The sequence below is a fragment of the Scyliorhinus canicula genome, chromosome 11 (genome assembly GCF_902713615.1).
Source record: "Scyliorhinus canicula chromosome 11, sScyCan1.1, whole genome shotgun sequence".
NCBI lineage: Eukaryota > Metazoa > Chordata > Chondrichthyes > Carcharhiniformes > Scyliorhinidae > Scyliorhinus > Scyliorhinus canicula.
Genome location: NC_052156.1, coordinates 162,791,848 through 162,814,555, shown reverse-complemented (window position 1 = coordinate 162,814,555; position 22,708 = coordinate 162,791,848). Strand labels below are relative to the sequence as shown.

The 22,708-nt window shown below is 47.6% G+C and overlaps 1 protein-coding gene across 5 annotated transcripts in view; it reads right to left on the bottom strand.

Moving 5' to 3' along the window:
• The window catches only part of prkcq (protein kinase C, theta), a 233,340-nt gene extending 211,348 nt beyond the window's left edge, over positions 1-21,992 (bottom strand). Inside the window, exons 1-5 of one of the 5 annotated variants that reach the window (XM_038811892.1) lie at positions 21,691-21,992; positions 12,625-12,701; positions 10,860-11,001; positions 5,494-5,570; positions 2,071-2,158 (exon numbers count right to left, since the gene is read on the bottom strand). In XM_038811892.1, coding sequence (XP_038667820.1) covers positions 2,071-2,134 — 64 coding nt within the window. In that variant the 5' untranslated portion in view covers positions 2,135-2,158; positions 5,494-5,570; positions 10,860-11,001; positions 12,625-12,701; positions 21,691-21,992. The remainder of the gene's footprint in view (positions 1-2,070; positions 2,159-5,493; positions 5,571-10,859; positions 11,002-12,624; positions 12,702-21,690) is intronic. The other 4 variants (XM_038811893.1, XM_038811895.1, XM_038811897.1 and 1 more) reach the window with 4 other exon arrangements.
• Between the last annotated feature and the right edge of the window lie 716 nt (positions 21,993-22,708).

Here is a 22,708-nt window from a genome sequence, read left to right as displayed (position 1 = left end):
AGTTTGAGCTGCCTTCACTTCTCATTAACTGATTACAAAGTTTTTCTGTCTGACTCTACTTGTCTAACAGTCATGATTCAGCCAATCTTGTTCAGCATTAATAATCAGACAAGGAATTTGAGAGAGAACCTCTCGATTTTGAGTTCATGGTGCAGGCCTTCCCATGGCAGGAACACACATCATAGAGTCACAGATGTTTACAGCATGGAAACAGGTCCTTCGGCCCAGCTTGTCCATGCTGCCCAGTTTCTATCACTAAGCTAGTCCCACTTGCCTGCATTTGGTCCATATCCCTCTATACCCACCCTGCCCATGTAACTATCTAACTGATTTTTAAAGAACAAAATGTACCCGAATCTACCACTGCCTCTGGCAGCTCGTTCCAGATGCTCACCACCCTCTGTGTAAGCAATCTCCCCTCTTGTCTCGTTTGTATCTCTCTCTCCTCTCACCTTAAACCTGTGCCCTCTAGTTCTAGACTCCTCTACCTTTGGGAAAAGATGTCGACCATCTACCTCATCTATGCTCCTCATTATTTTATAGACCTCTGTAAGATCACCCCTAAGCCTCCTCCGCTCTAGGGAAATGATTTCCAGCCTCTCCTTATAACTCAGAACATCAAGTCCTGGTAGCATCCTCGTAAATCTCTTCTGCACTCTTTCGAATTTAACGATATCCTTCCTATAATAGGGTGACCAGGGGCGAAATTCTCCGACACCCAGCAGGGTTGGGGAATCGCCTGGGGCCGCCTAAAATCCCGCCCCCGCCGTGGCAGAGATTCTCCGCCACCCGGGAAGTGGCGGCAGCGGAATCTCGCCACTCCGATCGGAGAGGCCCCTGCGGTGATTCTCCAGCCCGGATGGGCCGAAGTCCCGCCGCTGGGAGGCCTCTCCCGCCGCCGAGGTTTGAACCACCTCTGGAACGGCAGGATCAGCGACGCGAGTGGGCCCCCGGGGGTCCTGGGGGGGGGGGGGCGGGGGGCAATCAGACCCCGGGGGGTGCCCCCAAGGTGGCCAGGCCCGTGATCGGGGCCCCCCGCTCAGACTCCGGGCCAGTGCCCTGGGTGCACTATTTCTCTTCCGCGGCCGCCACGGCCTCCGCCATGGTGGAAGCGGAAGAGAAACCCACATCGCGCATGCGCCGGTGGTGACGACAGTGGCAGCTGGCCGCTGACATCACCGCCGGCGCATGCGCCGACCGGCGAAAGCCTTTCGGCCAGCCCCGCTGCCGGGGGCGCCGGTTTTTTGCGCCTGTCTTCTGGTGCAAACCGCTCCGCTGCGGGGCTGGCCCCCAAAGGTGCGGAGAATTCCCCACCTTTGGGGAGGCCCGACCCCTGAGTGGTTGGCGCTACTCCCCTACGCCGGGACCCTCCGTCACGCCGGGTAGGGGAGAATCCAGCCCCAGAACTAAACACAGTATTCCAAGTGTGGTCTTACCATTAGGAGTTTGGGCGTGTTTTTATCTATCATGGGTGGTGCATGCTTAAATTCCCGAGAAGCATTTTCCATTGGCAAGGCTCCACATTGAAAAGAGTAAACTTGTAAAATAGTCCTTTCAATATCAATTCTCAACCTGTCACTCAGTAACAAATCTGCGCTCTGTGGGGATTGGATGGAGCCATGAGCCTAATATAATTGTTTGGAAGCCTCCCTTCAAAAAGGCTGGAATTGCTCAGTATTACTCAAGCACTCATATTAGCGTACCAATGTTCTCCGGTGAATTCCCTCTGTCCCTTTAGCTTTAACAGGCCTTTAAAAGCACTAATTACCAACCACATTAAATAAAAAACAGAAATTCAAAACAGCAGCTTCTCACATATTTAACAAGAGGGTTTGGAGTACAGACAATTGGAAAACAGTTCGGGTAATATTAAAAGAAGCTTATCTTAAAAGTAACTCGTACTGTAAATTTGTCACCGCGATGCAAACAAAATGCAACATTCCGAACACAGACACACCTCAATAAACATTAAATTCTCCCCTCCAAATTAATGCATTGATCACTATATAGTCCAATTGATTGAACTCCCTCCCTGAGTAGTGAAGCAGCACAATTATAATTTATCATTACCTTCGTCTTCTGTCCATTCCGATTCTAGCCCCATCATAAACATTTTGGCAGTTTGATCCATCATCTTTTATCCATCTCGAACAGAACTCTATGTAAACAATTGGACAATATGAGGGATATGAATAGTCAATTCTTGAATGCTTTCTACTGATGAATTTTACTATCTTAGCTTCACTGTCAAATACGCTTACAAAAGATAGCAAGCAGACCTCAAACAAAAGACAATAAAACCATAAGGCATAATAATAATCTTTATTAGTGTCACAAATAGGCTTACAGTAACACTGCAATGAAGTTACTGTGAAAATCCCCTCGTCGCCACATTCCGGCGCCTGTTCAGGTACACAGAGGGAGAATTCAGAATGTCCAATTTATCTCCGGTTTCCTCCCATAGTCCAAAAATGTGCAGGTTAGGTGGATTGGCCATGCTAAATTGCCCTTAGTGTCCAAAAAAGGGTAGGTAGGGCTACTGGGTTATGGGGATAGGTTGGAAGTGTGGGCTTAAGTGAGGTGCTCTTTCCAAGGGCCGGTGCTGACTCGATGGGCCGAATGGCCTCCTTCTGCACAGGGTCCCTAGTGCTGTGAAGCAACAGCACTGACCACTGTGCTACCATGCTGCCCATTACGGAGCAGAGGCAGGCCATTTGGCCCATTGAGTTTGCTCCACCATTCAATGCGATCATGATATGATATGATAATACTCAATTCCATTTTCCTGCCTTGTCCCCATAACCTTTTATTTCCTTACTGATGAGAAATCTTGACTATCTCAGCCTTGAACATATTTAATGACCCAGCCTCTACAGCTCTCTGTAGAATTCGACAGATTCAGTAGCAGCACAGTGGTTAGCACTATTGCTTCACAGCACTGAGAGAGAATTCAGAATGTCCAAATTACCTAATAGCACGTCTTTCCAGGACTTGTAGCTGGAAACTGGAGCACCCGGAGGAAACCCATGCAGACACGGGGAGAACGTGCAGACTCCACACAGACAGTGACCCAAGCCGGGAATCGAACCCGGGACTCTGGTGCTGTAAAGCAACAGTGCTGACCACTGTGCTACCGTGCCGCCCTTATATTGAACCACAAAGTAACTAAAACCAACTGCAGAAGAGCATTTTGATCTGTAGAGGATACAGAAACTGTCTGAGATGTTGATTGAAAGATGTGATGGATATGCAAGGCCTGAAGAAAGTGAGATTTCCACCTGTGTCAGGCGTCAATAGCAACAAAATCTCGAGGTGGTCATGATTCTACTCAAACTCTTTGTTCAAGGCATAGAAATTATTGATGTCTTAATTTTTGTAATCATTGAGAAGAATTTGTTTCTCAACATGTCATCCCACTTATCCTCTGTTTGAAGTGTAGAAGGGTGCAGAGTATGATTCATAGATACATAGATACATAGATACATAGAAGACAGGGGCAGGAGGAGGCCTTTTGGCCCTTCGAGCCTGCTCTGCCATTCATCACGATCATGACTGATCATCCAATTTAATAGCCTAATCCTGCTTTCTCCCCATAGTCTTTGTTCCCATTCTCCCCAAGTGCTATATTCAGCCACCTCTTGAATATATTCAAAGTTTTCGCACCAACTACTTCCTGTGGTAATGACTTCCACAGGCTCACCACTCTTAGTGTGATGAATTGTCTCCTTATCTCTGTCCGAAATGGTTTACCCTGAATCCTCAGACTGTGACCCCTGGTTCTGGACATACCCATCATTGGTAACATCTTCCCTGCATCTACTCTGTCTCGTCCTTATGATTTTTGTAAGTTTCTATGAGATCCCCCCTCATTCTTCGGAAGTCCAGCGAGAACAATCCCAACCTAGTCAATCTCTCCTCATATGACAGTCCTGCCATCCCTGGAATCAGTTTGGTAAACCTTTGCTGCGCTCCCTCGAGAGCAAGAACATCCTTCCTCAGAGGAGACCAAAACTGCACACAATACTCCAAGTGTGGCCTCACCAAGGCCCTGTACAATTGCAGCAACACATCCCTGCTTCTATACTCGAAACCTCTCGCAATGAAGGCCAACATACCATTAGCCTTCTTTACCGCCTGCTGCACCTGCATGCTTACCTTCAGCGACTGGTGCACAAGGACACCCAGGTCCCGCTGCACACTCCCCTCTCCCAATTTACAACCATTCAGGTAGTAATCTGCCTTCCTGCTTTTGCTTCCAAAATGAAGAACCTCACACTTATCCAAATTATACTGCATCGGCCATTGATTTGCCCACTCACCCAACCTGTCCAGATCTTGCTGCATCCTCATCACAATTCACCCTCCCGCCTAATTTGCTATTCACTGCCAAGGTGTCACGAAAGCAGTATTGGCCACTTTCAACAAGTTAAAAGTATGGAGAGAAACCACATATCATAGAAGCCTGCAATGGTAAAGCCATTTGGGAGGTGGCTCCATAGCACTGCTTTGTAATGAAATCTATTAGCAATCTGTAGGCAGTCTACATGTACTCGCCAATTTCATGTTGCTGTGGTCAACAGAGGGTTTTCTGAAAATATAAATATCTTCGAACCCTGAACAATCATTAATGTAAAAGACAACTACCAACCAAAAGCTTCCAGAGGTTTAAAGTGACCTCTGAATCCCCAGCTAATTTGATTACCTCTTGTACCTGTGACTGTTTACTGGGTCTCCAGCCACATAGACATTCTCTAGGTTAGGAGGTGATGCAGCTTCACTGCGCACATCTCCTCAATATGTTTACAGATATTACAGCCCAATTTCCGGTTGTAAAATAAAGGGCCTAAGCTCTGGAATTTCCTCCCTAAAATCCACCTCGTTGACCAAGCTTTCGATCGATCATCTGTCCTTGCCTCACTTTGTAAGCTTCGATATCGAATCTGGTTTGATTACACTCCTGGGACATTTTAGTTACAGGTCACCATATCATTGCAAATAGTTGCTGTCGGTGAAGAAGTTAATTGTTTTAAGGAATTTGGAATACATCTTTGTGGAACAATAACGGTCTTCAGATATTTTAACACAAGCACTGGGCTGCCAATGTTTAAAATGTAAGAGGTTAATGTATTTTAATCTGCATAGATTCTTAGAATGTTAATAACAATAATCTTTATTGGTGTCACAAGTAGGCTTACATTAATACTGCAATGGAGTTACTGTGAAAATCCCCTTTTATGTCCATTGGTACTTAGTTTGTAGTCAATTTACATTTATTTGACCCAAGTCAGTTTTCCTCCTTTCTCTGACCTACAAATAACCTGGGATTACGTTTCAACAAAGGCCTGCATTCCAACAGCCCAATTTCCCCTTTTCCTTTGGGTTTGCCTGGCCATTATTCCATCGGGCTCAGTATGATTTGAAAGACAAGGTAATGCGGTGACTGTTATTTTTAAGCTGAATTATGTTTAAAGAAGCAATTTGTATGTCACTTGCCTGCGATGCTAACTGCCAGTTTCTTTTCGAGAAACACGTTGAGGGTACTGGGAGTCAGCAGTGACTGGTTCTGTTTCCTGTGTGAAAAACCACATTCTTTCACATTCTTTTAGGGGCTTATACGAATCATGCAGACAATTGTGTTGCCTTCATATAGTTTAATTCAAAATTGGTGTTTCCTGCGTTACACTATTTTAATGCATTTCAGTTCCATTGTTATGTTATTTAATTGTTGGGCCTTTGATAATCTATAGGCGGATTTCTTTGCCTGCCCATGTAGAAAATGGTTGTCATTTTATGTCAATGCCTGTCTGTGTCTTCTAGTCTTGTGTATCTCTCCCAGTCAACAACGCAAGCTGTTATCAACCAACTAATCAAATATCAGTTGACATCTTGAGAATATTTGAAAGAGATTATTCGAACCTTGCGTACATCACTTGTAAGTCCGTATTTAAAATATTGCCTGAAATTCTGAGAACAATATCTCCAAAAATACTCTGTTCGGAGAATCATAGCATATTAGAGCACAGAAAGGGGCCATTCAGCCCACCAAGTCTGTGCCAGCCCTTTCAAAGACACAACCAGTTAACTCCACTCCCCGTTCTTTCCCCATATCTCTGCAATCTTTTCTTTTTCAAGCATTTATCTAATTTGAGAGTGGCTGCTGACTCTATTTCCACTGGCCTATCAGATAACAAGTATTAAAAATTCAAAAAGTGAGTGGCGACTTTATGGCGGATTTATTTGGAAGCTAAGAAAAATAATCCAGGGCTCTCAAACGCACTTCTCCAGAGTGAGCTCTCTTCTATTGAGCAGTGATCCAAGGAGTGGCAACTTACCTTTATTGTGGCAAAGTGTTCAGTTTTCCATTTTGGCCACAATGCTCCTGATTCACAGTGATCATATCTATGGCTAGCATTTTGCAAATTCAACCATTGAAAAGGATTTGGATGCGCCCATTGCAAGTAATTTGAAGGTTACGAATCGTATGGTTCAGGCTGTACAGAGGGCAGTAAATGTTTTACAAGCACTGAATGCATCCTTTTTGAGTTAGGATGTTAGTGCTCATCTTAAATTCTATAAGCAGCTGGCTCACCTACATTGTCCTGACAGCCTGGACTACTGCATGGTCAATTCCAGGCCCACTTGATCCCGAGTCGCAACACAGGTGAAATAAGATTTGATTTTAAATACTCGAAGTCCTTGGCTGAGCCCAAATAAACTACAGTCATCCGGTTTGTAACTTTAACACAAGTAACCTTTTATTATGTACAGTATTATAATTAAACAAACAGAAAATGTAACTATCTACTACCTCTTTCCCAAGCCTCCTTCCTAACAACCCCCACTCTCTATATACACACACACACACACACACACAGACAAACAACATGGTTGAGAAAGGGTGGTGGAGAGAGAAAGAAAATATATAAAAGAATAAGGATCTTTGATGCACAGGGGTGACTTCCAGTCAAGGTCTTTCTGAAGTTCAGGCTTTCATTTTGATACTTCTTCCTTCTAGGCTTGAGATGGTTTTCTCTATCAAGGTTGTCTATCTTCTCTGCAGACTCAGCATCATTCCAAGTCCACAAAAAGGATGTGCCGGGCACTCACTGCTTTCAGGACAATAGAGCAGTTCTTTCAGAGAGAGAGAGACTGACTTCCAAGGTCCCTGGCCAACCCACCGTTTGCCAGTCAACCAGTTGATCCGTCTCCCTCCAAACCTGGTTCCTAAGATCCACTCAGTACCAAGAAGTCTGACCTCTCCTCTCCAGAAACAAACCTGGGAACACAGTGTCCTGACAAGCTGGCCGCTTCAACGTGAAGTCCTTTGCTTAAAGACACATTCCGATTATGGGTCCACCGACCAAAATCAGTAACTGGCATTATTAGAAACTGTTAGTTTATCAGTATTGTAAACACTCTATTACTTTGTCAGTAGTGTAAAGCCTACTGGCAGCACCAAATCCAATTGGGAGGTGTAGGTTCTATCAATTATAAATTAGTTAATTTGCGCTTATTGGAGATGGTAGGGCAGGTGATGTGCTGTGATTGGAGGATGTAGGAGCTTCTGGATACCAGTGTGATCCAAGCCAAACACCTCTGCAGTAAGTATCTACGGCTGCAGAAACTTCAGCTCAGAGTTACTCCCAGGTACAGCTGGGAGGAGGAACGTTACCCAGACACATTATTCCAGGAGGTGGTCCCACCCCGCGGATAGGGTCTTCTGATTTGGTCAGTGGTCAGGGACAGGAGGCTGTGAGTGCAAGTGAGGCCGGTAATGGGACCCAGAGGACAGGAGTGTCGTAGACTCGGCCCTTTCAATTGTCCAGCTGGCTTGAGGTTTTTTTTCAGCTTGCGTGGGTGAGAGTAGAGGCTACTGACCATGACACCATGATACAGGAAGTCAGCCAACTCAGGGTTATTTACCAGAGAACAGACTATACTAGATAAAAGCAAATTACTGCAGATGCTGGAATCTGAAATGAAAGAGAAAAATGCTGGAAAATCTCAGCAGGTCTGGCAGCATCTGTAGGGAGAGAAAAGAGCTAACGTTTCGAGTCTGATGACCCTTTGTCAAAGTCTGACTATACTAGACCTTGAATTGTGCAACAATGTGTAATGCATAATTCTGTAGTGAAGGTGACCCCCTAGGTAGCAGTGACCATAATACGACTGAATTTTCAATTCAGTTTGAGGGAGAGAGGAGTGGGTACGAGTCTATGGGGGCAAATCTCCCGTTCCCACCTACTGCGGGAATTGCCACGGGGACGGACACTTTCACAGAGCATGAAACGTTCCACTGACCTCGGGCAAAAATTTCCGATCCCGGAGCAGGCAGGAGAGCACAAACCCCCTCTCTGTGGGAAGAACTTTACCAGGATTTGCAAAGTGGCAGGCTCAGACAGAAAAGTAGCGCGGAACTCTCCAGTTGCCCAGACCAGTTTTCTCACGTAATCTTGGGCCTCTTTGCCAAGGAAATGGTCACTGGTCCTGTAGGCTGGAGAATTGATAATGGAAAACAAGGCAATGGCAAGGTGAATTGAACAGATATTTTGCACCAGTATTCACTATAGAGGATACAAGTAACAACCCAGAAACAGCTCTAAATTAGGAAATGGAAGGAGGGAGGGAGGAACTCAGGAAAATGAAAATCACCAGGGAAGTGGTACTGAGTAAATTATTGGAGTTGAGGGCTGACAAATCCCCGGGTCCTGATGGACTTCATCCTAGGGTCTTAAAATAAGTGGCTAGCAAGATAACTGGTTTTAATTTTCCAAAACTCCCTACATTCAGGGACGGTCCCATTAGATTGGAAGATAGCAAATGTAACTCCTTTATTCAAAAATGGAGGCAGACAGAAAGAAGAAAACTGCAGGCCAGTAGCTTAATTTACATCATAGAGAAAATGTAAGAAGTTATTATTAAAAGAGTTATAATAGCAGGATGCTTGGATAAATTCAAGGTAATCGGGCAGAGTCAACATGGTTTTGTGAAAGGGAAATCATGGTTGGAATTCTCCGGCCATTGGAATTCTCTGTTCCCTCCACGGCACACCACGGCCATCGGGTTTCCTGACGGCGTGGGGTGGCTTCAATGGGAAATCCTATTGGCAAGCGGAGGAAGCAGAGAATCCTGGGTCTTTATCGGGTTGGCAAGATGTACCGAGCGGTGTGCCACAGGCAACGGTTCTAGGATCTCAACTGTTTACAATTGATGTAAATTACTTGGATGAAGGGCTTGAAGGGATGATTGTCAAAATTGCTGATGACACGAGTATGCATCGGAAAGTAAGTTGTGAAGAGGACATAAGGAGGCTACAAAATGAGAGAGATGGATAAAATGAGCGGGCAAAGAACTGGCAAATGGAGTATACTGTGAGAAAAATGGGAATTGTCCATTTTAGCAGAAAGAATAAAAGTAAAACAGATTATCTAAATGGTGAGGGATAGCAGAACTCTGAGACTCAGAGGGAGCTGGGTGTCCTGGTTCAACCATGTCTATCTGGATTGAAGACTGGCTAATGGACAGGAGACAGAGAATAGGGATAAATGGGTCTTTCTCTGGATGGCAAGATGTAACTTGTGGGGTGTCACAGGGTTCAATCCTTCACTCCCCAGCTATTTACAATCTATATTAACGACTTGGATACAGGGATAGAAGGTTCTATTGCCAATTTGCAGACGACACAAAAATAGGTGGGGCAGTAAGTTGCAATGAGGAAATAAGAACCTCGCAAATGGATACAGATCGGTTCAGAGAGTGGGCCAAAATGTGGCAGATGGAGTTTAACATGGATAAGTGTGAGGTCATGCATTTTGGTCGGAAAGATGGGAAGGCAACTTATTATCTAAATGAGGAGAGACTCCGGGGTGCTCCGATGCAGAGGGATCTGGGTGTCCTTGTTCATGAGTTGTAGAAAACTAGCGTGCAGGTATAGAAGATAATAAAAAAAGAGAATGGAATGCTGGCATTTATAGCTAAAGGAATAGAGTATAAAGGTAAGAAAGTGTTGCTGCAACTGTACAAGGTGTTGGTGAGGCTGCATCTGGAGTATTGCGCACAGTTTGGGTTCCCCTTATTTGAGGAAAGATGTGGTGGCATTGGAGGCAGTTCAGAGGATGTTCACTAGGTTTATTCTAGAGATGAGGGGTTTATTGTATGAAGAGAGATTGAATAGTTTAGGCCTGTACTTTCTCGAGTTTAGAAGAATGAGAGGAGATCAAATTGAGGTATACAAGATGCGAAAAGGTGTGGATAAAGTAGATGTGGAGCAGATGCTTCGTCTTGTGGGGAAATCTAAATGGAGAGGTCACAGTCTCGGGATAAGGGATAGTAAATTTCAAACGTAGTTGAGGAGAAACGACTTCTCCCAAAGGGTTGTGAACCTGTGGAATTCGCTGCCCCAGAGTGCAGTGGATGCTGGGACGGTGAGTAAATTTAAGGAGCTGTTAAGACAGATTTTTAATGGGTAATGGGTTGAAGGGTTATGGAGAACTGGCAGGTCGGTCGAGTTGAGGCCAGGATGAGATCATCCATGATCGAATGGCGGAGCAGACTCGATGGGCCAAATGGCCTAATTCTGCTCCCGTATCTTATGAACACCACTCCCTTGACTTACTGCCCTGGCAATATCACTCCTTCAAATAGCCACCAGCTTGCAACAACCCACAAAATGACAGAAAAAGTTTGCAACGCCCCCCTCTTGCCACTCCATACTGATCTATTCGGCCCAGCCAAGGTACGACTCCCATCAAGAAGACCAGTCTGGAAAAATCCTTCCACACAGGAGTTCAACACAAGAGTTCAACACAAGTTCCTCCTGGATGAATAAGTAGGAATCATTGAACATGACAAACAAGTACCTGTTCTCAAACCCAATCCAACAGCTGCCTGGTTCCGACCTTCCGAGGAAAGAATGGTTCACCCATAACAGGTTCAGGACTGGGGCGGCCGCTGCTTGGCCACCCTCCACAGATGGGGCATTAGTGCCAGCCCCCTATGTGCCTGCGGGAGAGAGAAAACTGTCACCACATTACAGAAGAATGCCCATCCCAGAGACTCAGCAGAGGCCTATCCGTAATCAACACAGCAGCACAGGAAGAAACTGCTTGGCATCGGGACATTGCATTCACTAAATAAATAAAAAGTGCCTGAATCACAAAAGGCGAGTGTGCAGGTCCAGCAAGCAATTAGGAAAGTGAATAGAATATTGTCATTTATTGCACGGGGAATTAATGACAAAAGTAGGGAGGTTATGCTCCAGTTTTACAGGGGCACTAGGGCGACCACATTTGGAGCACTATGTGCAGTATCGGTCTCCTTGTTTAAGGAAAGCTGTAAATGTGTTGGAAGCAGTTCAGAGAAAGTTGAATAGATACCAGGAAGGGACGGGTTGTCTTATGATGAAAGGTTGGACAGACTAGGCCTGTATCCGCTGGCATTTCGAAGAATTATGGGTGACTTGATTGAAACATGTAAGATGCTGAGGAGTATTGACAGGGTGAGTGTGGAGAGGATCAGCCGGATTCTCCCTTCTGGGGGACTAAGTCCCCACGCCGATGGGGGAACCGATGCCAACCACTCCGGCATCAACAGCCCCTGAAGGGACTGCGCGAGTTCGCGCATGCGCTGAAGGGCTGGTGTGATCTCACGCATGTGCGTGATCCGCGTGGCCGGCGTATTTTGGCGTATGCACGGGGATTCTCTCCGCGCCGTCCATGGCGGAGCCCTACAGGGGCCGACACGGAAGGAAGAAGTGCCCCCACGGAACAGGCCCGCCCATAGATTGGTTGGCCCCGATCTCGGGCCAGGTCATCGTGGGGGCCGCCCGCGGGGTCGGACACCCCACGCCCCCATGAGGACTGCCCCCGCTGACTTACCTGCCGGGTCCCGCCAAGTGGGACCATGCGTAACCCACGCCGGCGGGACTGGCCAAAAACGGACGACCGCTCGGCCCATCGGGGCCCGGAGAATTGCCGGGGGGGGGGGGGGCGTTGCCAATGGACCCCGACCGGCGTGGCGTGAACCCCACCCCCGCCTGAAAAACGGCGGCGGAGAATACGGCAGCTGGCGTCGGGGCGGGGTTCACGACCCAGCGGGGGATCGGAGAATCCCACCCGATGTTTCCAGCTTTGGAAGAATCTAGAACCACTGTTTAAAAATAAGGAGTCGCCTATTTAAAACTGGGATGAGGCAAAATGTTTTCTCTCATAGGATCATGAGTCTTTGGAACTCTCTTCCTGAAAAGGTGGAGGAAGCAGAGTCCTTGAATATTTTAAAGGCAGAAGTGGCTAGATTCTTGGTAAGCAGGGGACGGGGAGTAGGGCGAGGTGATAGCTAATGGCAGTGGGGGGAGGGAGCGTGCAGATTTGAGGTTGGTATCAGATCTGCCATGATCTTATGAAATGGGGTGAGGGGCCAAATGGCTCACGCCTGTGTCTTTTGCGTATATTTGCATGTTCACATTTTTCTAAATTCCAGGGAGTATAGGCCGAGGCCACTCAATCTTTTTTTGTGGGACAATTCCCTCATTCAGCAATCAGTTCAGTGAACCTTCACCGGGGCAGGTTTATCCATTCATAGCTATGGAGACCAAAGGTTTGCACAGTAGTCCAGGTGTGATCTTACCGAAGGTTTGTCCCATCACAATGCGTCTTCTTTCATCGCTTACTTCACTCCTCTTGAAAGAAATGGGTGAAGCAAATCTGTGGTGGTTTAGAAGCTGAACGTTAAGGCAGTTTGCAACGGAGCCAGTGCATCACAACACTTCTGCTACAAATAGAAACGCTATTGCTTGGTAACCCTGATCCACAGAATATGATACATCACCAGCATTTTGTTCCCTTGCTCTGTAATTGTAAATGTTTCATCATCAGCTTGAGTAGGTAATTTGGAAAAATTTCCATCATAATGAATCCTTGATAGTTTGGAGGGAGATTACTTCAGTCAAGTGCTTACACTGGAGGGGGTGACAATTACCTCACTAGCAGAAAACGAATGATAATAAAATGGCAAATCAGGACTACTGCTTTATATTTTTACATTGAAATGTGCTCAGAAATGGGCCATTTACATTAATAGGACTTTACAAAGTTCTGGCTGAAAATAGGGACCATGCATGAAGGGATGAGCGAGAAGATCAGCTGTGTTTTTATTGAATAACGGAGGCTCGGAAGTAAGAGCAGGAGTGGGCCATTTGGCCCTTCGAGCCAGCTCTGTCATTCGACTAGATCATGGCTAAGCTTCTACTTCAGGTGTAAAGGACAAAATGGCTTATTCCTCCTCCTAATTCTTATGTTCTTAATTTAAAGAACAACTTCTGTAAGATACTCTAAGATGTACTGATAAAGAGACAGCACCCGAAGCCAGCAGTGGAGAGAAAGCCTGATCACAATGTCATGCCCAGTGAAGGCCTGTCTTACTCATAACTTTAAACGTAGGCTGCATCCAGGACATCATTTTCTGGAACTGGCTGCCTTTTAAAAATGGACGTCAAAGGTCAGGTGACCATTGTAATTTCTGCACAGACGATGGATTAATTTCCGTTTCATTCATGGAAATGTGTTTCTCGGATCAACGGGACAATCCTCACCAGCTCAATGGAAGCGATCTAACAATGGCTGTCAGACATGTCAGAGGAGTAAGGATGGAATATCAAATATGGTCGTCCAGTGAGCTCATCAGAGCTGGTATGTTGATGGGCTATCGATTATTCCCTCATTGCGTATCAATCACACTGGCACCAACCCATTATGTGGACAATGGAAAGCACCAAAACTTACCATCATGTGACTGAAACTGGCTGCAGATACCACATCTATTATCCCAAGGACCAGAGAGAAACTAGTCAATCTACAAATAACACCCTCTTCAGAATATGAACTGCAGAAGGAGGCAGTAACACCTATGCCTATTTGAACCTGCGGACTGCTCCTTAAAAGTCGCACAACCTGATTCCTATTCCAAGTCCATTTGTAAAAAAAATGACCTCCCGGTCAGAACAATTACATATGATGACCTCACAACCAACCGAACATCCATCTCAGGGAGCAAATCTTACCATAACCCCTGATATATGACTACAGCTAATACAACTACCTGACCTATCCTATCAGAGTAAAACACCACTTTTAACCACCCCACGATTGTTTTTCCATAAAACATGAATTATTCTTTTGTTTATAACTTGTAAAAGTGCACTACTCTTTTGAACTGTATCTTTCTTGTGTGTGTGCATGAGTGTTTCTATGTACGCGTATGAATGATGTAGCAATTAGACTTGCAGAATTAATGTATGAATACATAACCCACTTGATTTAAACCCTCAAAAGCTTGCTGCTATTATTTTAATTGAACATGCATTTCCTACAGTGAGCTAAAACATGAACCATGAACTATTCTTTTGTTTATAACTTGTAAAAGTGCACTATTCTCTTGAACTGGATATTTCTTGCATGTGTGCACACATGTGCATGCATGCATGTGAGTGATGTAGCATTTAGACTTTCAAGGTGAATGTATGAGTACAAAATCCACTTGATTTAAACTCTCAAAAGCTTGCTGCTGTTTTTAAAAAAAATTGACCGTGCACACCCTGGGAGCGAAGAAACATACACACCTTCATTTTGATAAAAACAAACACATTGATTATGCAAGGTGCAATGTTTCACTTCTCCCCCAATCATGTTATGGGTTATGGCCTCACGGTAGCATGGTGGTTAGCATCAATGCTTCACAGCTCCAGGGTCCCAGGTTCGATTCCCGGCTGGGTCACTGTCTGTGTGGAGTCTGCACGTCCTCCCCGTGTGCGCGTGGGTTTCCTCTGGGTGCTCCGGTTTCCTCCCACAGTCCAAAGATGTGCGGGTTAGGTGGATTGGCAATGCTAAATTGCCCGTAGTGTAAGGTTAATGGGGGGATTGTTGGGTTACGGGTATACGGGTTACGTGGGTTTAAGTGGGGTGATCATTGTTCGGCACAACATCGAGGGCCGAAGGGCCTGTTCTGTGCTGTACTGTTCTATGTTCTATGTTCTATGTCTGTAACAACAAGGAATTAGGCTAAAATGGTTACAATGAAGATGGCGACAAGATGGGACAGTCCAACAAATGCCTGCATTCATGGCTCTCCAACAGTAGCTCATTGAAGAATGCACCACCTAAGCAATACCCACTCCTCTGCACTAACAATCTTGTCTAATGTCAATCTAAATCTTCCAGTCTTCAATGTACGACAGCTGCCAACATGAGGATGACTACCATTGATATGGAGCTATGTCATATCATTCTCATTGATTTATGTCAGAGTTAGGTTATGTGACGTCGGTTAGGCATTTGGACCCCACTGACACTTCGACATTGTGACCTGGAATTTCATCTTCGGGTAGCAGGAATCAGGAAGATTCTCAGCTTGGCCCGCCTGCCTTTGGAGAAAGTACTGGAATCAGGTCATCCAACCTAGGAAAAGCCACAGGGGCTACCAGGTTTGGGGTTGGACTGCTTAAAAGGCCCGGATCAAGGCCTTATCTCAGTTGAGATAAAATCACAAAGACTCTCCAGCCCTCATCCCTCATGCCCTATCACCCTCCAAAAGCTTGCCATGATCACCCATGCCACCTCATGCCCCCACCCATCCCCATGGGCCCCTCATGCCTTGTGTACAAATCTCAGCCATTCCTCCACCTGGAAACTCACGAGACTCGCAAGCTATGATAGTGGTAGAATCATAGAATCCCTACAGTGGAGAAGGCGGTCATTCAGCCCATTGAGTCTGTACCGGCCCTCTGAAACAGCACCCCATCTGGGACCAAACTGCACACTATCCCCGTAAGCCAACAGTTGATCATGGCCAATCCACCTGACCTGCACATCTTTGGACTGTGGGAGGAAATTGGAGCATCCGGAGGAAACCTACACAGACACAGGGCAAATTCCACACAGACAGTCACCCGAAGTCGGAAAGGGCGAAGACGGGGGCAGAATCCCAGGGATCCGAGTGCTTACCCCGTCTGAGGAATGGGTCCTGGAGATTGCACGGTTGCCTAAGGAGAAAACAGTCACCAACAATGAGGTTGGTCTGCACCAGGGAGGTGAGGATCCACTGTCTCTTCATCCAAATGACAGGTCTCAAGTGAGGTGTTGATATCCCACATAATTATCCTTCCCTCTCGCTGATCCCATGTCCATTCTCTTTGCAGGATCACCATCTGATGAGGCCAGGCCATCCAGATTCGTATCATTCCCCCCCCCCCCCCCCCCCCCCCCCCACCATCTCAGAGGAGAGCTCCGAGGATAACACTGGCGATTTGTCACAGCTGTCACCCTCACCTTCCACCAGCGCAGAGACACACACCTGGGTGGGCGACATTCGTGGACAGGCTTTGGGGGCACAACATGATGAGTACCACACAGCTGCTCAGGTGCAGGCAGGAACATCCAAGGGTGACGGCAGTCGGAGGTCAGCTGGATCCCAGCCAGATGTTGAGCCTGTGGACTAGGTTCTCCCAGAGCAGATGCAAGATGATGGGGCACAGCCGTGACATTCTGGTGGGGGTGTCAGCGACATTCCAGCGAATGCAAGGCCGATTGGCGAAGTTCCAAAGTCTTGGGGCACAGGTTATGGTGCCAGTATTGTGTGGAACCCGGACCAATACTGCTAATGTGGAGAATGCAGTGCAAAACCTGGAGCACGACATCCGCACCATGAGTGGTGGAGTCCCAAGTGTTGCTCAGTATGTGGTGGCCATGGCTGAGGGCCTCAACGACATGTCCCAATCGATGAGGGGCATGTCCCAGTCGCAGATTGACATTGCTAAAGCACTCCAGAGCATGGCCCAGTCACTGAGGGCCATTGCTGAGGGCGCTAAAACTGTGGTGCAGACAATGGAGAACCACTGGCTCAGTGGTCCAAGATCAAAGCTCCTGATGCAGGCTCCACCATGAGGATGGGTGTGAGTGCGCTGTCAGCAGAAAGACAGGAGTCAGATTTAATCAGGTCCTCAGGAGCACCAGAGCTTTGCTCACAGAATGCGGTCCATCACTCTCCTGCCTCATATAGGGACTCGCTGACAGTGATGTTACATGGACCCTTGGAGGGAGCACAGGGTGGTCTGGGAGTTCGCAGTGTGATGGGGGGGGGGGGCGACGGTTGAGCCGACAGACACAGGAGAATCTAATAGATGATCCGGCTTCCCTGGTCCTCCTGGCATGTCGGACCCTTGCTGCCACTTGTCCTCCATCCTCCAGCTCCTCCTTGACTCGCACTCCAGCCCCTCCTGGTACCCCTCCTTCTCTTCCTCCTCCTCCTCGCCCTCCTCATCCAGCATGTCGCCTCGCTGCTTTTCCAGATTGTGGAGGGCACAACAGACCACCACAAAGTGAGAGACCCTCTGGAGGGTGTACTGTAGAGACCTGCCAAGGTGGTCCATGCATTGGAACTGCATTTTGAACAGCCCGATGCACCGCTCAATGACAGCATGGGTTGCAATGTGGGCCATATTATATTGGGACTCCGCATGGGTCTCAGACCTCCACTCCTGCATCATCAACCATGGCCTTAGCAAGTACCCTTATCCCCACAAGCTAATCCATAATCCTGGGGTGGTCCTCGAAGATACCAGGGATATCTGAGTGCCCCAGGGTATAGCTGCCCTGCCCGCTCCCAGGGTAGTGGGCACACACATGCATGATCCTCCGGGGGTGCTCACACAGAATCTGAACATTCAGGGAGAAGAACCTCTTCTTGTTAATACATAGATACATGGAAGATAGGACCAGGAGGAAGCCTTTTGACCATTCGAGCCTGCCCAGCCATCCATCACGATCATGGCTGATCATTTAACTCAATAGCCTAATCCTGCTTTCTCCCCATAACCTTTGATCCCATTCTCTCCAAGTGCTATATCCAGCCGCCTCTTGAATATATTCAAAGTTTTAGCATCAACTACTTCCTGTGGTAATGAATTCCACAGGCTCACCACTCTTTGTGTGAAGAAACGTCTCCTTATCTCTGTCCGGAATGGTTTACCCTGAATCCTCAGACTGTGACCCCTGGTTCTGGACAAAACCATCATTAGTAACATCTTCCCTGCATCGACCCTGTCCAGTCCTGTTAGAATTTTATAAGTCTCTATGAGATCTCCCCTCATTCTTCTGAACTCCAGGGCACTCCGTGATGTCCCGATGCTTCCCTGGCCTGGGCATCCCGGTGATGGTGGCGAGTCCTGCAGTCCCGGCATGTTGCTGGGCCTGGTACAGTTTGAAGGTGATGTAGTTGGATGCCCGGGCATACAGAGCATTCGTCAGGAATTGGAGAAGAAGAGAGACTAATAATCAGTTAGGTCTTCCATCACAGGACCCTCAAATGCCCCAAGACTCCCCCAACCCTAAGCATGATTTTCTCACCTTCACTCAGCGAGTCAGTTGTGCTGGCAAACCTCACTCTGCACACTCACTCCCAACCAGATCAGGAACCCCGAGGTCCCAGACCTCTGCCAGCATCACAAAGGGAGGTCATGTTCAGCTGTCTACCCCTCATCCAGACACTTACCCTCTCGTCCCAAGAAGGTCCTTGGTGGTGAAGACCTGCTCTTTACTGTTTGTTGGAAGCTGCCTCAATGGTGCTGATGCTCCCAGAGTTCAGACACACTGTTCAGGATTCAAAGGTTGCAGGAAATCCAGTCCGCTAATCATCCTCTGAGACATGGCACCTGTTCTTTCGAGGAGGCACTTGAAAGTTCAGGAGTGTGAAGCTCTCTCACAATGAACAAGGATATTCCTCATTTTAAATGGACTTCAGCTGTGAAGCTAGAGGCTCCTCACAGTCAAAGGGGGTGAGATTAACTTTCAGGAGAGAAGCTGCAGCAGGGCTCTACCCTGGGGGAGTTTGGTAGGGCAGATAGGCTGCAGCTGTAATAGCCCCTGCTTGATGGGTAGCATGGTAAGACAGTGGTTAGCACTGTCGCTTCACAGCTCCAACATCCCAGATTTGATTCCCGGATTGGGTCACTGTCTGTGCGGAGTCTGCACATTCTCCCCGTGTCTGCGTGGGTTTCCTCCGGGTGCTCCCGTTTCCTCCCACAGTCCAAAGATGTGCAGGTTAGGTGGATTGGCCGTGCTAAATTGCCCCTTAGTGTCCAAAAAGTTTGGGTGGGGTTACTGGGTTAGGGGATGGGATGGAGCTGTGGGCTGAAGTAGGGTGCTCTTTCCAAAGGTCAGTGCAGACCCAATGGACCTAATGGCCTCCTTCTGCACTGTAAATTCTATGATTTCCTCCGGGTGCTCGGGTTTCCACAAGTCCCGAAAGACGTGTTGTTCGGTGAATTGGACATTTTGAATTCTCTCTCAGTGTAACTGAACTGGCGCCGGAGTGTGGCGACTCGGGGCTTTTCACAGTAACTTCATTACAGTGTTAATGTAAGCCTACTTGTGACAATAAAGATTGTTATTGTATTATTACAATGGGAAACCCGATTGGCTGGCTGGCGAGTCGGGGAATCCCGCTGCCGGCGGGTGGTGGGGCACCAGAAAACAAGTGTGTCGGGATGGAGAATCCCGCCCAGGATTTTTAAAAACGTGACAGCAGCATTCATACACACGCTAACCCAGTCTTTTAACCCTGACTGCACCAAATACAGGTAATACAATTTATCTGAAATTCCCACATTTATCACAGCCCAGACAACCATTGTGTGTATGTGTGCCTATCGATACTTTATAGTCTCATGCATCTCTCCCAGTCAGCACAACCCGTTATCAAGAAAGCTAGTCAAATACTAGTTTCTGCCTTGAGAATATTTAATCAGAGTTTTAAGGAAGTTATTCTCACCCTGCCTAAATTACTGCTCAGTTGGTATTTGGAATATTACCTGCAATTCTGAACACAGCACCTCCAAAAAGAATCACAGCACCAAAGGAGGCTATTCAGCCCATTGAGTCTCTGCCAGCTCTTTCGGAGAACAACCCAGTTAGTTCCTCTCTCCCACCGTTACCCCATAGTTCTGCAATGTTTTTTCTTTCAAGAATTTATCTAATTTTCTTTCTGAAAGCCCCTATATTTCCACCGGCCGATCAGACAGAACATTCCAAATCCCAAACATCCGTTACGTAAAATAGATTTCTTGTGAACACCTCTGATTCTGTTGCCAATCACCTTAAATCTAATATCTTCTGGTAATCAGTCATTCAACCATTGGAAGCAGTTTCTCTTTAGTCACTTTATGTAAATTCTTCATGATTTTATAAAATCCAGGGGCCGGGATTCTCCAATCCCGCAGCCAAGTTCTAACGCCGGCGTGAAAAGCGGCGCGAACCACTCCGGCGTCAACGGTCCTCGATTGTCAGGTATTCACCCCTTCCTAGGGGGCTAGGTCGGCGTCGGAGTGGTCTCCGCGGCTCCAGCCGGCGCGGCACGGCCGACGTGATTCTGCGCATGTGCGTGGGTTCATGGCTCTGCGCCGGGCCCGGGCAATATGGCGGAGCCCGACAGGGCCCCGGCACGTAGGCCCTGATCGCGGGCCAGGCCCCCGTGGAGGCCTGTGCTGGGTCGGAGAATTCTGGGAGGAGGTGGGGGGGCTGGAGAATCCTGGCCAGAAGGTGAGTTAACTGGAGTTTCATTTTAGTTCAAAGAAATGGCTGCGACACCAAGTTCCCAGTCAGGTCTAAGGAGAGAGGCAGTCCCTGTGAGGGCCGACTATTGAAGTGTAAGGTATTAAGCCCCAGCTCCGCCCGCTAACGGAGAACCTTGAAATGTACGGGATCCCTCAGGGAGATTGATCGGTGTATTCCCATGAATCTCATCAGGGTTATTACTGATTTTAAACTTTTCCATCAATATGATGGGCCATCGGGTTTGGATGGAAAGGCAGAGCTGGGCATAAGGGACGTGAGGGACAATAGGAGGTGGGGAGGAAAGGCAGAGTTTGGAATGGGTGCATCCGGGGCCATGGGACAGCTTGACATGTATGGATTAGGGACACCCTTTGAATTTACTTTGAAAAAGGTCCCCACATGCAGACTGATGTACCATCAATTGGATTCAAGACACGATTAGGATCCGAACTGTGGCTTTAATCAGCTAGTTGTTAGCCCGGTGGTCAACTACAGAGTAAGGCCGACCGCCGGGAACTCGGAGGCGGGGTCTACTTGCCTCTCGACCAATTGGTGAGCAGTCACATGACTAGTCCCAGCTAATCGGACGAGAGGCACATGACCAGCCAGAGCCAATGTGAAACCCATGCTCTGCACCAATGGCAGTGCTCACATTAATACCACCACACAGACTAGAATTCCCGGCTCCTCTGGGGGCTCCTGCACCACGACTCTTTAAAATTCTGGCCGACTCCATGAAGATTGTGGAGTGCGAGAATATGCCTATCTCAGCCAGGTCGGGAGTGCTGGATCTGGGATTTTGACAGGAACCAGTCCGTGTCCTTTAAAGTCACTCCCGAACATTGGACAGCCTCGGAATAGGGTGTCGGGAATCCCAGAATCAGGAACCACCTACCATTTTTAAAGTGATAAATTATTTCAAGAGGACATTGGATTGGTACTTGAGGGAAACAAATCTGCAGGGCCGCAGGAACAGGGACAGACTGCATTGCTCGACGGAGAGCCACCATGGACCCGATGGGCCAAATGGCCTCCCTCCTGCTGTGCCATAGTGACTCTCTCACTCTAAGACAATGGAAATGACACCCACCTGTGATTATTTTGTTGAGCGAGTACCCAAACATGGTGGCACGTTCGTACAGCGGAATGTTGCCTGCTGCCCTACACAAGGCGAAAGCATCACTTTTGAGATTTATCTTTGCATTCCTCTGATGGCTAACTTGGTCACTGGACCAAGGCGTTGCAGAGCACCATCGTGGCATAAATATCTGGGTGAGACTTAAGCCAACCTCAAGCTGTGAAAGGAAAGAAGGTAAAGAAAGAGGCTGGACTTGGGCCAAAACTCAACAAGGCCCGTTATATATTTGAAAGCATCACAAGGAGCCATTCTCAGTTATTAAGCCAATGGTGTCGCAATGGGATACTGCTTGTTGCTAAGTTAATGATGTCATAATAACGTGCCCTCTTGTTGCTAAGGTGACGCCGTCATCATCAGCCGGTCCATATGATGCTGCTGAGTTGTCAATAATGGGCTACCCCATACTGATGGTCTGAAAAGGAGAATAAACATTGGGCGGGGTTCTCTGTCCTGCCACACCCATTTTCTGGCACCCCCCCCCCCCCGCCGGCAGCGGGGCCCTCCGCCCTGGCAGCTGGCCAATGGGGTTTCGGGAAATCCGCGGGCATGACATTTGGGGCAGCATGGTAGCATGGTGGTTAGCATAAATGCTTCACAGCTCCAGTGTCCCAGGTTCGGTTCCCGGCTGGGTCACTGTCTGTGCGGAGTCTGCACGTCCTCCCCGTGTGTGCGTGGGTTTCCTCCGGGTGCTCCGGTTTCCTCCCACAGTCCAAAGATGTGCGGGTTAGGTGGATTGGCCATGCTAAATTGCCCGTAGTGTCCTAAAAAGTAAGGTTAAGGGGGGAGGGGGGTTGTTGGGTTACGGGTATAGGGTAGATACATGGGTTTGAGTAGGGTGATCATTGCTCGGCACAACATTGAGGGCCGAAGGGCCTGTTCTGTGCTGTACTGTTCTATGTTCTATGTTCTATGAGTGCGTTGCCGGCAAAGCAGGGGGATCCGGCCGATGGCGAGTCCCGGCCATTGTCTG